Source organism: Siphateles boraxobius, unplaced genomic scaffold, assembly GCF_051911475.1.
Source record: "Siphateles boraxobius isolate OS27281-9 unplaced genomic scaffold, OSU_SipBor_1 12, whole genome shotgun sequence".
NCBI classification, from domain to species: domain Eukaryota; kingdom Metazoa; phylum Chordata; class Actinopteri; order Cypriniformes; family Leuciscidae; genus Siphateles; species Siphateles boraxobius.
The window spans coordinates 28,041,601-28,060,571 of record NW_027508722.1 but is presented as its reverse complement, the minus strand read 5'-3'; the positions used below and the strand labels follow the sequence as shown (position 1 = coordinate 28,060,571).

The 18,971-nt window shown below is 38.5% G+C and overlaps 2 protein-coding genes across 2 annotated transcripts; both read right to left on the bottom strand.

Annotated features, from left to right (window-relative positions):
* Window positions 1-465: 465 nt before the first annotated feature.
* On the bottom strand, window positions 466-7,202 carry paqr7b (progestin and adipoQ receptor family member VII, b). Its single transcript, XM_077217507.1, has 2 exons — window positions 7,017-7,202; window positions 466-5,615 (listed from the first exon to the last, which is right to left on the bottom strand). The coding sequence occupies exon 2, from the start codon at window positions 5,577-5,579 to the stop codon at window positions 4,515-4,517; it is 1,065 nt and encodes a 354-aa protein (XP_077073622.1). The 5' UTR covers window positions 5,580-5,615; window positions 7,017-7,202; the 3' UTR covers window positions 466-4,514.
* Window positions 7,203-8,871: 1,669 nt separating this feature from the next.
* Window positions 8,872-11,883, bottom strand: stmn1b (stathmin 1b). The gene is made up of 5 exons (XM_077217493.1): window positions 11,786-11,883; window positions 10,018-10,063; window positions 9,732-9,904; window positions 9,457-9,648; window positions 8,872-9,338 (listed from the first exon to the last, which is right to left on the bottom strand). The coding sequence occupies exons 2-5, from the start codon at window positions 10,031-10,033 to the stop codon at window positions 9,273-9,275; spliced, it is 447 nt and encodes a 148-aa protein (XP_077073608.1). The 5' UTR covers window positions 10,034-10,063; window positions 11,786-11,883; the 3' UTR covers window positions 8,872-9,272.
* Window positions 11,884-18,971: the final 7,088 nt, after the last annotated feature.

Genomic DNA, 18,971 nt, shown 5'->3' with positions numbered 1-18,971 from the left:
CACACATCATATACACTCATATATATATATATATATATATATATAATCATATTGCATAATTTTACTAATTCATATATTTATTTAATTTTTCTAAATATTTTTATATTTATTTTAAGGTTTTTATTTTGCTATAAAAGCAGTAAATTATTTCCAGCACAGTTTTACTGTAAAAAGATGTAATACAGTGCAAAAAGTTTCACGGATGACTATGCTAGTTTTTAAGTTTTATTTTTTACAGAATTATGATTAAACAAATGAATTGGCTGAATAAAATATCATAATTGGCATACATGCCATACACATGATTTATTGCATCCATATATTTATTGGAATAAGCTTCTAGACACAGCTGGAATAGTTTACTAGATTGCAAACAGCTCACTTTTGCCATAGCTTTTTTGTTCACGATAACAGATTGTTACTCACTTGTTAGTGTGAGCATACAGAAAACACAATGACACGTAGTGGAAGGTAGGACACAGTTGTTTATTCACTTAAATACCATAGTACATCAACACAGTCATTTCCACACACAATGGTATAGTTTAGGTTAACAAAGTCTTTATTTTCCAGTTCTGCACTGCAGCAGAACATGAGTGTTAGTTCAGCTCTGTGCATGGGCTCGTGGTTGAGTACAGTCAAAAACTGAATTCAAGTGCTGAACGAAATCAAGAGGTTCTAAAGTAACTTTCTGAGTGGTCCTTCCTCTTCACTTATGTGCAATACAAAAGAAACACAATCACTAAAACCAACTCTAAACATGGTCATGTTTAAAATAGAAAAGTCTATTCAGATTCTTTAAGTGTCTTCGAGGTGAGTAGATTAGTAGAATTTAAGATAGAGACATTTCACAGTTTAGCAGAAATCATTTACAGAGTTCCTCAAAATTCCACTTGAGCATTACAGGAATTGAGGCTTTAGGTCAAATCCCGGTGCCAGGATATGACCTCATCTGTTGTCTTTCTCAGTGACATCAGCTCTTGGCAGCCTCCCTGTTCGCTCTATGTGATTTCAGAGGGTCATTTATTTCTTAAACAAGCTGGTGCAACAGTAAAAACAACATATTCTGTTTCTGTTTAATATCTTCTGTAAAAATTAATATTCTAAAATAATTTCTTATTTATATCATTATGGTTTTCAATAAATAAAGCACCCACCATGTGATAATTTTCTGAGATATTTGCCTTGTAAATCACCATTTTGAGCCAACTGACAACGTTAGTCACTTCATCAGTTCCAGACTTCGACAACATCATCAATCTGTGACATTGTTGTCTGCTGGTGCTGTTAAAATGGCTAAGGGGCCGTTCACACAGTATAAGTTTTTCCATTCCACTGCGCTACTTTTCCATTTTCGGACGTTTTTGACTGGTGCGCTCGGGTCTTTTGCAGTGTCTCGCGCATGACACAGCCTGGTATTCTAAAAGCGTGGGGCTCAAGTTAAATTAAGTTCAACTTCAACCCTTAAGGACTGCTGCACATAGAACACATTTTTGCATTTCATTGCACTTTTTGCATGTAAATGCAGTAGACGTTGCACTTGTATCTTTTACAGCATCTAAACGCATATGAGCTTGAGCGCTGAACTGATACAAAAACAGTGCTGACGCATGAGCGCTGTTTTTAGAATGCTGTCAAGTTAAAATAATGCGTTTTTTTCATTCCACTGCCCTGCGTCTCGCACTTTAAACACAAAAAAATTTTTTTTGGTAAACAAGCGATATACTGATGTCTTTGTCCGTTCTGCTTGCGTCTCTCGTCTTTTCCAGCATAGCTCTCAACATAGCATTTTAAAAGCGCAACGTTCAAGTTAAAAGAAGTTCAACTTAAAAAAAAAAAACGAGTCTCTAGACCGTGCAATTTTTCATTCCACTACCCTCTAACTTACGTTTGCTTTTCACTTTGCTACTTTTCCATTGTTGTTCTATGTAAATATGCGCTAGATGGACACATTTGACCTTTGCACTAGTCCTTTGCAGTGCCTCGTGCATGACACGGCATTCTAAAAAGTAGAGCTATAATAAGTTTAACTTTTTTTAAAGCGCATCCCTAGACCTTGCTTTTTTATCACATTATCAAGCATCTCTCAAAAACATGGTCTGTGTGAATGGCCCCTTTTTCTGCCATATATGTTCCAGGTTGAAAATGTGTCACCGTTTATCCTGACTTTGAATTTTTACTTCAGTATATCTCAAACGGCTCATACCATAGCAACAATTTGTTTTTCTGGGACCAGAAATGCAGCAACAGTCTAGTGACACAATATTCATCTCAGGTGAATATAGATCACTTAAATGGGAAAGTAGATTATTCTTCTACTTTCTATCTGATGGATCTGTGTTATGGACAAGGTCTGAAACAAGGGAAGATACACGAGATGTATTTCACGGTCATTAAAAGGCCAGACAGGTTCAGACTAAGACGGAGCCTTCATATCCTTTCTCATCAGTAGCCATCTCACATAGGTATACATACATTCAAAAACGCACACACACACCACAAGCACCTGTATGCATACTCACACAAGGAGGCATGCATGTAGTCAGGCACATTAGAATATACATTTAACACATATTAGTTCTGATGCTCAGACTGTTCTTGTAAGTAAAGTGCGGAACTTCTAATAAAAAATCAATGTATGCACAGAACACACAAAGGCATTCATATCAGGGTATGAGTAAAGGTAAAGGCCATAGTTAAAGCCCTTGTGTACAAAAGGAGCATCTTCATGACAAAAGGACATCATAGAATTCAAGGACATAAGTCATTGTTTCTCAAAAGCCTCTTTGGCTGTGAAAGTTCATCCAAAAATGAACATTCTGCCATCATTTACAATGAAAGTCAATGCAATCCAATGTTATTTTGGAGCCCATGAACCTGAACCTCCATTGTTTGAACAAAATACAGTTGGAGAAAATTTAATAAAGGTTTGGAACAACATGAGGGTGAGTAAATGATGGATTTGCATTTTGGGTGAACTGTCTATAGTAACATTATGCAAAAAAAAAGTGTTATTGAGCAACTTTCTAATAAGTTTGATAATCATAAAGTACACACAGTTTTTAATTTTTGTGTCAAATTAATAATCAGCCAGGGTTGCATTGAAATCCTTCAATTTGACTATACAAGTGAGTGACTTCATACAAGTGATGAAGTAAAGCCCAAGTATGGTAATCCATACTTGGAATATGTCCTCTGCATTTAACCCATCCAAGTTAGTGAAGCCACATTAGGAGCAGTGAGTAGTGGACAAACACACAGTCATTTCCTGCTGGGATTGAGAATCAAACCCAGAACCTTCGGGTTACCTTCTGACTCTCTAACCATTAGGCCACGACTGCCCTAGTCCAACACTGCTTGCACTCTACCACTGAGCTACAACCCCTATACTTCAATCCAGTGACATCACATCCTGCCTACTGTCTTTTTCATAGCATCTGCTATTTTAGCCCTCTTCACTGGCCATACATCTAAAAGGCAGGGAAGTGTGCACTGGCAGTGCAAAACCAATCGATTGCAATTCGCAGGTATTTCTAAACTAACCACAACATGGCACTAGATGTATTAGACACACTGTAAGGCAAGTCAGAAGTCAATTTGACACTGATTTGCATTGCTCTGTCGAAATAAGTGAAGCCAAAACCGAGAATTGTTGTTTAATCTAAAAAGCACTGTAAAGAGGGGAATTTGAGCTGAATAATTAAAGAGAAACTGGTTAAAAATCAGTCATCTTCCAGTAAGGTATTCCTTATGGAGTTTGTAACATCTCTGTCATGGTTTAAGACCTGTGCATTTAACTGACATCCAAATGAGGTTCATCTGAGCTCAACATTTCGATAATTGCACTGGTCTAATGGCATGGGAACTTTATTTTCTCATATTTTAATTTCCCATTTGTATTCTTGTAACAGTAGCATGTGGCACTAGCAAAGCCAATGTTATGGGTTTGATTTACAGGGAATGCAGGGGGGGAAAGTGTACTTTGAATGCAATATAATATGTCTGGGAAATGTGTAAATGACATGTGAGTAACAAATAATTAAGAGCAGCACACTACACCAAAATGAGGTTGGATTTAGAGGCACAATGCAAGTATGAACATATCCAGTGATGGTCTACATGAACTATCCAGTATGCAAATTAACCTGTCAGCAAAATGCTGGCATTCCCTCACAGATCTCACGCAAACTGGGTTTATTAGGTTGGAATGGCACTCATCAAACAGATCCGCTTAGGAACTGAGCACCTTCCAGCAAGCAATCCATTGTTTTAGAGCCATTCTCAATGAGTAATGCGGTTTTAAAGCATGTCACCAGTTTGGTAAACAGAAGGTAGTTGGTTTAAAATGCACTGGCAGGCCACATAATAAAACCATTAACAGCAAATATATGGGATGTACAAATGATGGAATAAACTGAAAAATAATAAGAAGGTCCTTCATTGTTAGTTGCTTCAGTTGTTGTAGACCAGTGCAATCCCTCCTACATGTGCATGCAAGGTCCATGCCATGACATCTACTCTTGCTTCTCTTCTAGATACGCCTTCACCCGTTTGCGCACATAGAACGCAGTGAGAGCGCTGCAACACGCTGTGAAGATAAAAAGAGCCACTGCATCGTGAGCCAAGTCACCATGAAGACGTTCGTAGAGAGGTCTCCTCTCGCTGAAATCCATTCGCACAGCTTCGATCTGCACTAGAGTGCAGAGCACAAGGAACACGTGGAAGATCTGATGGCCCTGTCCAATGAAGTCGCAACATCCTGGGAGCCAGCGTTCAGGATGGGGATACGAGAAGAAGTAGGCGCTGATCAGAAAGAAGAGGACCTGATAGCAGTGGTAGACCACCACCTGGTCAGCACAGCCTTGTTCGGAGCTGTAGCATTTATAGATGCGATGGAACACCGGACTGATGTCTAAACAGTAGGCCAGGCCCGAGGGCACCACCTGGAATAGCTTGTGAACGAACTTGGGCAAACTTGGGCTAGCGTACTTGCCGTAGCAGCAGCCCGTACAGGACAGCCAGGCTAGGAAGGCTGCAGCTGGCAAGAAAAAGCTTCGCACTTGAGCGTGCCATTCTTCTTCGACAACGTAATAGAAGTGGGCCAGGGCGCTGCCATACTGGTAAACGGCTACGCCCACATAGTCCAAAAAATAAAAGGTGTAATGGGAGAGCTCAGACTTGGCTGAGAGTAGGTGGGCCAGCGCACTGCAGCCCAGGTAGGTGAACGCAGCTAGGAGCAAGATGAACATCGGCTGGGCGTGCGGGTCTCGCAGGAAATCCACAGTTTCAGAAAGCTCCTGAAACTTGACTAAGATAATGAGGGAGGCCAGCAGGTGTGTCCACACATTTACAGACTCATTATGCCTCTGAAACAGAGTGAGGAAGTAGTAGCGCCAGTTCTGGTCAGGCGGCCGGTAGCCCGTGAATATGTGTGACTCGCGGAAAACCCACGGCACATCGCTCACCATCACAGTACAAGGCAGTTTAGGGAAGGCTGACTCCAGGAAACGTGGGATCTGGCGAAGTTGCTGTGCATTGATGAACAGCCGCCCAATCTGCTCCATCACAACCGTCGCCATAGTGAGGAAAAATTAAGCGGCCGTTTAGCGTTAAATCTGTTTGGGGAAAGTATTAAACAGTTAAATATTACCCTTGCATTCTTTGGTATGTTCACAAGGGGAAAATCTATATACAATGTTTTTTTTTACACTCTAACCACTTTAATTTGTCTACCAACAGTTTGAATATATGCATCCCATATGAGTCATACAAATTTACACTACAGCTCAGATAATGTATTGTATAACATTCTGTGGAGGAAATGATGGTCATGGAAATTATTTGTCATGCTGAGGACAAATACATAGCAAACATTTTATTTTATATTTAAATTCTTTTTTCTTTTTTTTTTTACAAAATTAAAGATTGTTTGTAAATGACTCACAATATACAACTTTGGCTCACAATAACTAAAAATGACTCTCCGTTTAGGTTCTGAAAGTTGTAGACATAGTTAAGATTAAAAGTCTGAGCTGGGTAAAATTATTCTTTTTTAATTATTTTTTTTAAATACAAATTTGAAAAATAAATCATGAAAACATAGTAAAAAGTTCCCAACACATTTTAATGTGAATTTCAACAAAAATAAATAAGATGAAACCTTTTAGTTTTAATATAAAATCAACCACTAGGACATAAAAAAGTAACTGAAGTTGCAGAACCCTTATATTTTTAAAGGTTTGCGTTTTTTAAAAGTTTTAAATTGGTATGTTTTTAAGATCGTGGACTATACTTTTTATTGGTTAAGTTATTTCCATTCTAGTTGAATGCAAACCACAATCTAAACGATGCATGCAAATTGATACTGTTAAAATTACATATCAGGATCATTCAAATTTTATTTGATCAAAAACGTTTCTGAATGGGTTGCACAAAGTGTTTCTTTCGTGATGTAAAACGGCGTTTCTTCTCACCGCTTACGTAACATCAGCTCGCTGCGTAAAGCTCCTCGTGCACATTAATTAATAAGGACGAAACTGATCATAATGTCTGGAAAACAAAAGGTCTGGGAAAATAATGATTTTTAATTTTCGAATGTGTTAACAAGACGTAATAGAGCTGTGGACAATTTTAGTGATGGCATCCCAAAAGGCAGACAACCCTTCCCACACCCTCAAGCTGTCTCGTAAAATCTCGAAAAAGAAACGTGAGACGCCGGAAGCGCAACAATGAAATTTCTCGATGAAATTCAACGCCTACAGGTGCAAGCCACAACCCAAAATGTTTTCTTCATTCCTTACCTCATGTAGGCTACTGTACATGTTTTAACAAATGACGATAATCTATTTTGAGCAATGATAATTCATTCTCCCCGTTTGTACACCTTAACGGTTCGACACAAAGGCTATATAAGTTTATTATTACTTTATCTAAAATAATATATAGTGCATAGGGTGGATATAATTTTCACCTTTCATTTAGCCTTAAACAAATGATCGGTAAATTAACTGGTTTACCTTTTAAGAGGATAATCCCCAGTCAGAGAACTGCATTTAACCGCGCCTTCATATGCGTCTTGAGGAAGCGAAATAAAACAAAGAAAATTTCATTATTAAAAATTACGTAAAAATTTGTTGAGCGGGAGAGGCTCCTGTCAGCTCCCTGCAGTACTGCTGTCAGATGGACGAAATCTAAAGATTTCTGATGGGCATGTAAACTGTCCAATGAGAAAGACCGAAGAGCATTGTCCCCGCCTTCGTCTCTAGAGTAACTCGCCAATGGGAAACACCCTTTGAGGTGGCAACACCCTGTCAGATGTATGGGCTGTGAAATGTGCAACTACCCTCTTTTTATTAATACCGCCTACATGCCCTCTTTAATAGAAGGCGATGTGAGAGCCACTGAGGTATCACACCGACAAACATTTCTCATATATGTGCCCATATATTTGTGCTACTGTATGTGTAAAGAAGCAAATTCCCCTACAGTCAGAGTTAACAGCACAGATTTGGCAAAGCCACATGTATACATATTTAAACACCACATTTTTATTGTCCTGTAATTGCAATTAATTAAAATTTAAAGGTTATTTTAATTGTACACATTGTCTAATATGTCTAATTGTACGCATTGTGAATGTACTGTTTTCTCTTCTTGTGAAGGCTTATCTCATCACCCACACAGGCACTCTGGCTGACAATGTGTCCTTTCACAGTGGAAACAAAGATCCACATTGTGAATTTAGAATTATTCAGTGACTGAATAATTCAGGCTGGGTCATAACAGCATGTGGATGACTGGAAGAAATTTGGACATTTGACCTTCATAAACCTTCCTAGACCTTCATAAACCTACACAGAGACAAGCACATGATTTAATTTTTATTTTATTCAATTTAAAAAAAAAAAACATTTAATCAAACAACATAACTGGGCATGATCTTTATTCTTTCTTTTTTTTGATTGGTCTACTAAGGGAGTTCAGAATTTGGAAATAAGGTATAATTAATTTTAGAAAAGATTGTTGCACTACTTCCTAACACATAATAACGTGTCAGCATGTGGACAAGCCATTCATCACTGCAAAGCAATACATTTTCATGCATGTAATTCTATTTTGGCAAAAAAGGATCAATCCATAATAGTTGATTATGTCAATGCCCCCCCCCCCCCCCCCCCCCCCCCCCTCTGAAATCATTTTGAGATTTTTCACTAAAACTTTTTCCAATACCTGTTTGACAAACTTAAACCACTAGATGCCAGTATAGTTCAAATACAGTCTCAAGCGATGTATTTTAGTCGATTTTCTGGTAACACTACAATAAGGTTTCATTTGTTAACATTAGACGGACCATGAAATAACAAGAGCAATACATTATTTACTGTATTTGTTCATCTTTGTTAACTGCTTCATTGTTTGTTCATGTTAATGTACAGTGCATTAACTAATGTTAACAAATACAACTTTTGGTTTTAATAATGTATAAGTAGGTTAATAAATGCTGTAGAAGTGCCATTCATTATAAGTTCATTATAACTAATGAAACCTTATTGTAAAGTGATTTTTTCCCCCAAGTACTTGCATTTATTATTATTTTTCATTAGCGAATATTAGGTATGATTTACTAAAAGTATGATCTAGAAAAGGAAATGCTTGTGGATAATGTTTAGTATTAACACGAAAAATCTCATGCAGATTAGAGAGTACATCAAAAAGTGTCCCCAAAGATTAAATTATCATTTTGGCAAATCTTTTTTTCTATATAGAATTACAGAAACTGCCATTCATCTCCATAATGTACAAATTTGAACAAGTTATTTTACTCCACATTACACTGACTGCAGATCAACAAAGAGGCAGTGGCAAAACTGGTACCATAATAAACAACTGTGCAACTTTATTAAGCTCAAAGGATGGCAGTACTGACATACAAAGGAACAGGTGCACAATGCAATATAACAAGTATATATTAGACCTATGCATAACACAGGCATGCATCCCTATCAGTAAAACACTGCTCATTTTAAATGCTATAGAGCTGCAACTAGACAAATCTACAGGTTAGAGGGGATGATGAAAGACACAACTGAATACACACAGTGATGAAATGTTGTGCACCAGCTTTCCCCCAAAACCCCTTAATAAAAAAGTGGCAAGTACATGGATCCAAACATGGAAAACAGGCCATTTAATGGAACAAAAAATAAATATTTGGATACATTAAAAAAACCCAACACTATACCCTAAATGAAAAGGAAAATGAGAGAGGAAACTTAGTTTTCATCCTCGCCCCCCTCTTTTGTTTCTTTGTTCTTTCGTACCTCTTCAAGCTTCTTGTCCTAAAATAAAGAAACAAATGTCCATTAAAATAATGTATTATTCAATAAAACTAAAGTTTTATGGAGAAATACACAATGCATACTGTATGTATTCATCTATAAAAACACACACACACACCTTCTCTTTGAATTTCTCGTTCATAGCTGCCATGCGTGCTGTGCGGTTTTCTTTGTTGGCTTCCATTTTCTGGTTAAGCTTCTCCTCTGCCATCTTGCTGAAGTTGTTGTTCTCCTCCATTGCTTTCTGAAGGACCTCCTTCTCATGCTCTCGTTTCTCAGCCAAATGCTTCAGGACCTCTGCCTCATGGTTCTAACATTAGGAACAAATGAAGAAAAAAAATGAGGAACAGAATGCAGGATCAGTATGCAATTCATTTCTAAACAACCACTTACCTTGCGCCTCTCCTCTGCTGCATCCAGCTTTTTCTGGATCTCATCCAGAGATACCTCCTTCTTCTTGGGGGTAGAAAGTGGGAATTCTCCCTTGGCATCTGGAGCCGTGGGACTCAGGATGACTTCAAAAGCCTGTCCTGAGGCACGCTTGTCCAGTTCCTTAACCTGAAAGTCTATGAATGATACAGCATTGCATTTAATAATCCACGCTCCATTTTCTTTGCAGAATGACTTAATTTAGATTATGGTTATAGTGAAGCATATTGATTTAGAAATCCCATCTTACCTCCAGAGGACGCCATTGCACTTCTAACCTCGAAGGTTTCGCACACCTGCCAAATGAAAGCATATAATAATAATATCCGATATAACATAAATATTTTGCTACTAACATTGATGCAACTTATGCTTACACAATCTTTTCTCTTAATCATCTGTATACTGTCACATATTGTAAACAAGTAATAACATACATATATTGTAAACAAGCCTGAGCTATACAACAGCCTTTCTATCATGGTCAAGGTAAGCTATTCATGAAAAATCCATTTGAGTGGAAACAGTATTTGCTGCGATATACAAGAAAAAAACATATATAAATAACTATAAATAGCACACTACTTTAGGGAGTGGCGTCGCCACAATAGTCATGCATAATTTACTAAGTGAATGATATTATAGGAAGGACAAGCAAGACAAAACTCTAGTTAAAATTGAAAAATGTCCTGCCCATTAAGTGGAAATATATCCTTCTTTTTGCTGAAAGCCAAGAAAAGGACGAGTCGCTGCCAGCACAATAACCACCGGATCCATCTATTCAGACGTGCTGTCATCAAAGTTTAATTATAATCTGCAATACAGGGTGTCCACTCGGGTGAAATGTAGAGAAAACAAACCATGTCTTTTTGTAATGTGATGTGATCGAACTGGTCATTGAGAGGAACAAAGGGGATAGTGTGTAAGATACGAACAAAGACAAACAGGGCAGTGATCCTCGAGCTAGTTCGTTCGTATTCGTACAAATTCGTCGCATATTAAGTACTAGACACACTTGACATCTTAAATATGACCTGACAACAAATCATGACTCGATGGCTGAAAATAAACATCCAGCACTAGTGCTTGTCCGATGGGATGCAGGATCTCATCTGGAGACAATAGATGGCCGAGATACACCCTGAACCCCCATTTTTAACATCATGCAAAAATCCATAATATTACATACTATACCATATTAAATAACAATGATGATGGCCTAATAATGTTCAAGGAACATGCTAATATTAAATGCAACCTTTACAAATAATGGTATGAATTTATGACCCGTTTCCACCAAACAAGATCACACCCAAATCTCTCCCATTTCACACCAGACACTAATGTTACTGCACTGCCCACTGAAAAGAATAATCTCAGTGCTGACATGCAAAATGCATATTGCTATATGTTCATTTATCGATGTTATTGATGCATGCTAAGATAAATAAAATAATTTGTCCGGATTAGTTGGTGAATGAACAAACAACGAAGACAAAAGACGTCGAGACCCTAAGATCATTTGTCACGTATTTTAGACTAACGTTATATGGCGGGCTTGTTGTTTAAATTTGAGGTAAAATAAAAAACAGTTCAAGTCTGTGTCAGCAACAGCAAAACGGCAAAATAAACATTCCAAAATAAACTAATAATAGCCATATGGGCTAATGTTGAGCTGCACCTCGAGCATTTGCACAACTCCTCCATATTAAACGATGGTAACGTTAAACACAAAATCTTAATGGTCACGCGACGAAGAGCAGCTGCGATGGCTAACGTTATTTTTAAATTCGTGGACTTTCTTTGTTACGGTAAATATCTAATCATTCACAATATTCTCGATGCCCTTGTCTAGTATCTACCTCCCCTCCCCAAAGAGTGATGTAAATAATGGTGTTACTTAAAAAAAATTGTAAGCCTGTAATGTTTACAGTTTTGATACTTACATTGCCTGTCACGTGAGGAACGGATGGGATACATTGCAAAAATATGAATATTTGAAAACAAAAAGCACACACCTTTAGATGAAGTGGAAATCAGAGCCAGCGTTGACCGCGCGCGCAGATTCCTCTCTGCCTCAGCATCAACCGTTCGCGCAAAAGAGGACCAAAATGTGTTACGTCATATTTCGATGTGACCAATGACTGTCGAGTAGAGAATTCTGGGATATGTAGTAGACCTACGCTATAATTTCAACTGCGTAATAAAATCGTAGTCGTAATTTACTTTTAAATGATCGGCATATATGACTGCCGCCTTCACATTTACAGTATCATGCTTATTTATTAAAAGAAATGTAGTCATAAATTATAAATGGTAATTACAGAGCACTGGTAGCCTATAGGCCTACTGTAGCTTAATTTAGAGGAATAGAAGATGACAACTTGAGATTAGCAAATTTATTTTCCTTAAAAAGTAACTTCAAGGCAATATGAGACGAGGCTTTAGGCTATTATAACTGACCTCACCCATAGTCTTAGTCATGCAGAGATATACAGCCCAATACATTTATAGAACAAAGCAGCAGCATGTGACCTACTTTACAAATTGTTTTTAAAGCAAAGCAATCTGGCAATTAACAGTTCACTTGGCATTAGTGATTGTTTTGCTTCTGTTCCTTCCGATGCCTCAGTGAATCCTCTGTCATTGCATGAACTTTAGCTAAATGGCAGAGCTGATAGTCTCAGCACTGCGTTTCAAGCTGACTTGTTTTTACTGTCTTGTGGCTGGTGTTTGTTTCTGTGTCACTGACTGGTCTTGGTCTCTGCCTGAGAAAGGCACATGTTTGGAGTCAGTTACTTGTTATGACTATTCTATATGCATAAATATTACATTGCAAATAATAACTTAATAGCAGATGCTCTTATCCAAAGGAAAAATACAACACTTTTCTACATTTTTTTTCTCCTCAGTTAAATATCTCTCTAATATTTTCCTTGTAGGCCTTATCTCTGTCCAAAAGTGCTTGTATCATGCTCTGCCAGTCTCCTCCTGCCCCACCCTGGATCTCATTCATCCTGTATAAGGGGGGATACATTTAGTAAGCTGCCCAGGGAAAAGGGGGAGCAGATGGTGCTTAGATGCCTCGCCCTGTCTGGGTCTCTGGTGTCTTACACAAAGACACAAAGAAAGCTGAAAAAAAAAAACCTGCCATGGAAACTTTTGGGCTGGTATTACTGGGGTCAAAGGCTATCATAAAAGCTATTTTAGCATTTTAAATTCAATTCATCAGCAGGCCTTTCAGAGACACACTTGCTACAAGTGTTGCTTATCACACATGTTGCTGATTGGCATTTTAAAGGAACGCTAGTGTTTGAATGCATCATGTAAGTATTTATCAAAACTACCTATCCAATCTAATATATATATATATATATATATATATATAAAAAAAACATTCAGACACCAAAACAGTCCAACGATGGTTTTAAGGTTTAAGTCTTTTAGTATACAGAATAAAATTGTCAATACAAATTGATCACGATGAAAAACACCACGTCCTATTAATCTTCCCTCGTTATGTGTCAAACTTATTATAATTGGGCTGTAAACCTAAAAACTGGTACTTGATCAGTTAAAATGTTTTTAAAAGCCAGTCTATCCACAGCCGGATATGCACTTTGACTGACGTGTCCATAGATTAATGCCAAAATACATTCTGATAACTGCATTGGAACATCTATTGGCAGGATTGAGGATCACTATGTCTGCAGGCAGACAGACAGATAGATAATGTGCGTTTAATTTCCCACCGCTGACAGTGACCCAGTTTGCAGAACCACTGAGCGACAGAGAGACTCTCTCTCTCTCTCTCTCTCTCTCTCTCTAATGGACCACTGAATACACACTAGCCTAAATAGGTACAGCAAAAAACAGAACAAAAAAACACTTCTACTTGAATGCTGGTCTGCTTCTAATATGCAATGTTTGCTTTTTTGAGACAGAGTTTTTTTTTCTCCAGTGCCTAGGCTGAAGTCATCAATTTTTTAGTTGGATATTTGGATGATGTCATGAAACGTAATGCCATGGGGTTATGTAATGTTCCTCCTCTTTGGACAGAGTGGGGGATGTTAGATTCAATAAGAGTGATGCCCCTCCCATACCCAAACCACAATAACATACTGGTTGCACATGCTTTTTTCACACAAACACATCCCCTCCCAGTGTCGTTCTGCTCTGTCTCCTAAAGCCCCTCAGAGAATTTAAACAAATAGAAAATATATACAGTATTTAAAAATTAGTATGTGAGGGCCTGTCATTGACTGGCTTTATCATGGTAATTCATCACTAATATATTAAGCAGTTAATAGAGCATTTGTTTGCCATTACATCATAGGATCCAAGTTTAACATGTGTTCTGTGCTGCCTCCATTAGGGGGTGAATAAGCTGGTGATGAATTACAGATTAATGAAGCACTCATGTCTGTGTTGGGATGTCCAGCCAGCCCCATTCCAGAATTTATTTTATTATTATTTTATTATTTTGCCCCTGTGACCTAAGAGAACCTGACATTGTACATGTTGATGCTTATGTAAAAGGTAATCATACATGCATGATGGCCCAACAGTATACCCCCCACCTCCAAGTATCATCAAAGCTCGTTCTATTTTGCTCTAGATCATTAAACCGTTATGCTGCCTCGGAAGTCCGAAATCAGATTCAAGTTTTGTGAGGTACCTTCAAACCCTGCCTGCAAAGTCATTGCCTGATAAGGCAGCGAGGCAACAAGTCAGCTGCATAAGTTTTCGGATACAGCCATACACTGGGAAACTTCTCTAAGCACTTCCCCTTGGGGGGAATCCCTGCCACCATTTTGAAGTGCATTCAACTGCTTAAATTTACTTGGACATACCCTCGACGCCTCATTTTTGACAGAGGGAGCGAGTCTACTCAATGGCAGCATCCAAAAACTGATAAATGCTGCCTTCGGAGGACACTTTCCAAGGTCAGAAGGCATCAAGGCACATCTCCTGAGATACTTTCATCTGATCGATTTTTGAAGGCAGCAAAGATTAATCTTTTGCTGCCTTTGTTATCCCACAATCCTGTTCTTTCCGTTCTGTGACAGTTGAGCTAGAAAAATAAATATGGCTTCTGAAATTTGCGGCTGGTCATCAGTTTGTATGTACATTTTTGATCAATGTTTTCCACTTCATGTCATTTCAAGCAATAAATTACTATTGTTGTCATTAAATCGTAACACTGCCTCAGAAGTCTGTCCGAAATCAATTTCGTGAGGTACCTTCGTGCGCGAACGCTGCCTGCAAAGTCATTGCCTGATAAGGCAGTGAGGCAACAAGTCAGCTGCCTATGTTTTCGGATGCAGCCAATATGTTCCAGATTCAAGATTTCTTTATTGTCATTTCACAGTACACTGTTGTACGAAATTACGTGCAAAGTTCACAGCTTAAAAATATAGCACAGAAACAATTAAAAACACCGTAGAAAAACGAGATATTAACTACATGAATAAAAATACATTAAATGCTTATATGGGAGTGCAGAGCATGTAGAGTGATAATATAAATATACAACGTCTAAAAAACGGTAAAATATAAGTATCTACATATTTACAGTTGGGAGTATAAATATCCATATTTAAAATAGTGCAGTTGAGAATAAGGTACAGTCAGAACCGATAATTATGTAAATGTAGAATTCACATTGATTGGTATGTTTTAGTGGATATTTGTGTTCAATAGTCAGACAGCAGTCGGGAAGAAGCTGTTTTTGAACCTAGCAGTCCTTGTTCTCAGTCCTTGTTCTACCTCCTGCCAGAGGGGAGGTGGGAAAACAGTTTGGCCAGGGTGAGTGGGGTCCTTGATGTCCCAATAGTCCGCTCAGCTATCCTCACCACTCTGCTCAGCGCCTTTCTCTCTGTAGCTTTACAGTTCTCAAACCAGAGAGAAATGTTGCTGGTCAGAACACTTTCAAGGGTGCCCCTGTAGAAAGTGCTATGTGAGTCCCAGATGCTGGTGTGCCTTTTTGATGAGGGAGGAGGTGTGTAGGTCCCAGGAAAGGTTGTCAGCCACGTGAACCCCCAGGAATTTTACACTTGTACACTTGTACACAAACTTGTACACTTCAGGCAGATCTATAGACCACAATGCAACACAATTGTGATGTCACAGCAGGTCACGCTTACCCCCACCCCACACAACTCTAGTGTACAGTATGATATTGGAGTTATATTGTTTTTAACCGCATACTTTTTACCTTAAGCTGACTGTTATAACTGTACATATCCATTTGTGTATTTTTAAAAATATTTTTCCAGCAGCCCAAACATACATACAGGCCTATAGAATGGTGCATAAAACAAATTCATAAGGAACAAAAAAGGTAAATGATAAATCAGCTCCATAGCGGATTCCAAGATCAAGGGCGTTCCATTTAAACCCATTGCAAGGGTTCAGCCAGTAGTGGGCACTCGTGCAACGTAAACAATGGCGTACATCTGAGTGAACGACACAGAGGGAAGTTGGCCAGGGAAATATATAAAAAACGGACTTTTGGAAAATGGAAAAAAAATGGAAATGCAGCCATCTTCTCTTAGTTCTCTGATGATGTATTTTTCGGCAGGACAACGTCGCTCATATGAAATTGTAGCTATAGCAAACGACAAAGATCCAATCAATTTCCGATGGGTAAAATCAAGTTCTTGTTCGAGAAGCCTTTTTTACTCAGATATACGTTACAATAGGAACGAAAAGACTTCCATTTCATGACGACTTTGAAGGGTTAGTTCACCCAAAATTTTAATTCTGTCAGTAATTACTCACCACCTCATGTTGTTTCAAGCCAGTAAGACTCTGGTTCATCTTCGGAATACAAATTAAGATATTTTTGATGAAATCTTAAAGCAGCCTCACACCTAGGCTGCTAGGTAATTGCATCTGCCGGCTTAGAACAGTTAGTAAAGACATCGTTAAAATAGTCCTAGTGACTACCTTACGTTTAAGCTTTAAGTTCAAGCAACGAGAATAATGTTTGAAAGCAAAAAACAAACAAAAATAACGACTTTATTCAACTATTCATTTTCTTACGTTGGCCTCTGATGTAAGTTCACGAGAGCGCCACAACGCATGCGCTTTTCGTGAGAAGTTGAGAAGATGACGCTCACGATCATTTGATGAGGAAGTGTGAAAGGTAAGCCATTCATTTTGGGGCATTGGTGAGGCCAGGAAAACTGGAAACTGAAGCCTCCCTCGGGGCCGCCATTGTAGCAGACGATCACCTGCTGTTAGAATTCCATTGACTCCCATTCATTTTGGCGTCACTTTGACAGCGAATAACTTTACATCGGAGGCATCCAAAGACTTCATTTGTCCATTATTTATTTCTAAAGAAACACGACACTGTATAAAAGGCTCCATTACTCTGTATCTTACGTTATGGTCCCGTAGAAGCCGTTTTTGTAAAAATAGGCTAACGATTGCATCATAACCACGAGACTCTCTGTCACACAGTAGAGAAATTACCGTATAGACAGGAGGAGAAGCTCGCAGCAATTTTTTACTGTCTATGAGACAATCGGGGGGACATGGAGGCATAAAGTCAAGGGAGAAGCCCATCGATAGAGTCCATAAAATCAACGGGACAAAATATTTCAACAACGTTTTTGAGGAATTCGAAATAATTTGGTTTGTGGCACAGCTACTAGAAGATTTACAACTGTCAGACCGGTTGCTCATGTCACATCTACGTCGTCAAGCTCAGTTTGAGCCTGCGCAGTGTGCTCAGCCATCAGGAGGTGAGTGCTTCTAATGAGCTTCATCTGTTGAAATCAAGGGGGTCGCTGTGTCCATTTCTTTTACTGTCTATGGGTGAGTCTCATTGGTTTCTCACGATTCGGACATCCTGGAAATGCACACTTTAGAACCATGTTAAACACTACATCGAGACCCATCTGCGTAATCTTCTCAGATCTCGTGCATGTGTCGTGGCGCTTTCGTGAACAGTTCTCTTGTTAATAGTTGAATAAAGTCATTATTTTTGTGTTTTTTTGTGCACAAAAATAATTCACGTTGCTTGATAAACGTAAGGTTGAGCCACTGTAGTCACTTGGACTATTTTAACGATGTCTTTACTAACTTTTCTGGGCCGGCAGATGCAATTACCTTGCAGCCCATGAAGAAGTAAGCCAGCAGATTTCATCAAAAATATCTTATTTTGTGTTCCGAAGATGAAAGTCTTACGGGCTTGGAACAACATGAGGGTGAGTAACTACTGATTTGCTGAATTATTGAGTAATTTTGGGTGATCTAACCCTTTAAGATAAACTCAGAATTCTGAGAGGAACAAAATTGTGAGACAAAAATTTGCAATTAACATTTTAATTGTTTTATTCCGTGGCCGAAACTGGCTTTCATAACTGCATGCAGTTCCTCTGTAGCCTAGCCTTTCAACTAAATGTATCAACTGATGTTTGACTATAGCCTATTGTTGACAATATTCATCCCTTGCTAAGCATAATCATTACAGATGATTTTTCTCATAGAGCACACTGTTCCAGGAATAGATGACATTACACCCAACAATGAGACTGTAGTCTCTACACAATCTAAACTGTTCTCCTTGGCACATTTCCTTTGGTGTCTCTCCCAATGGTGTCCAAATGGAAAAATACCAGTGTCTCCTGGGAGGGAGTGCTGACGGTTGCTCCAGTATAAAGTTGTAATGCTGGTAGCCGCCTCGATCAAAATGCACAATGGAGAGGCAGATATCAGCTGCCTAGTTTTCTCCGGCCCAGAACGGCCCGCCAACATTTCAACAAAAGATCAGATTATAACGGTCAGAAAGCGGGTGAGCTGAATAGCCGCCTAGTCGGTCACAAGGTGGGAGGGGTTAAATTCAGTTGAATCTGTTTCCTAGTCTGTTATCCCAATGAATGACACCAAACGCATTGTAAACCGACCAGGGAATAAGTGCTGTATAACAGAACTTACGGCAGCAATTAACTTGTTCTTATAGTTACCTTTTTAATTACAGTTACAGGCCAATCAGTGTCCAATTCTTAAACGTATGACCCCTGTAAGCCGGTTCTTTTTAGAATATCAAAAACAAAAAGCAATCGGGGCAGTCTGATTCACGAATGAATTACCCTAATTGAGTCGATTCTGTTTCGTGAATAAAACACATAGGCCTACCCTACATTTACAACTAAACGTGAGATTTAAAATCTTTGAATTTACTGACTGGTT

Coding starts and splice junctions, on each gene's coding strand:
- paqr7b (XM_077217507.1), bottom strand. CDS start 5,579: ATGGCGACGGTTGTGATGGAGCAGATTGGGCGGCTGTTCATCAATGCA.
- stmn1b (XM_077217493.1), bottom strand. Junction 9,649..9,731: donor CAGCAGAGGAGAGGCGCAAG/GTAAGTGGTTGT, acceptor TCCTAATGTTAG/AACCATGAGGCAGAGGTCCT. Junction 9,339..9,456: donor ACGAGAAATTCAAAGAGAAG/GTGTGTGTGTGT, acceptor TCTTTATTTTAG/GACAAGAAGCTTGAAGAGGT.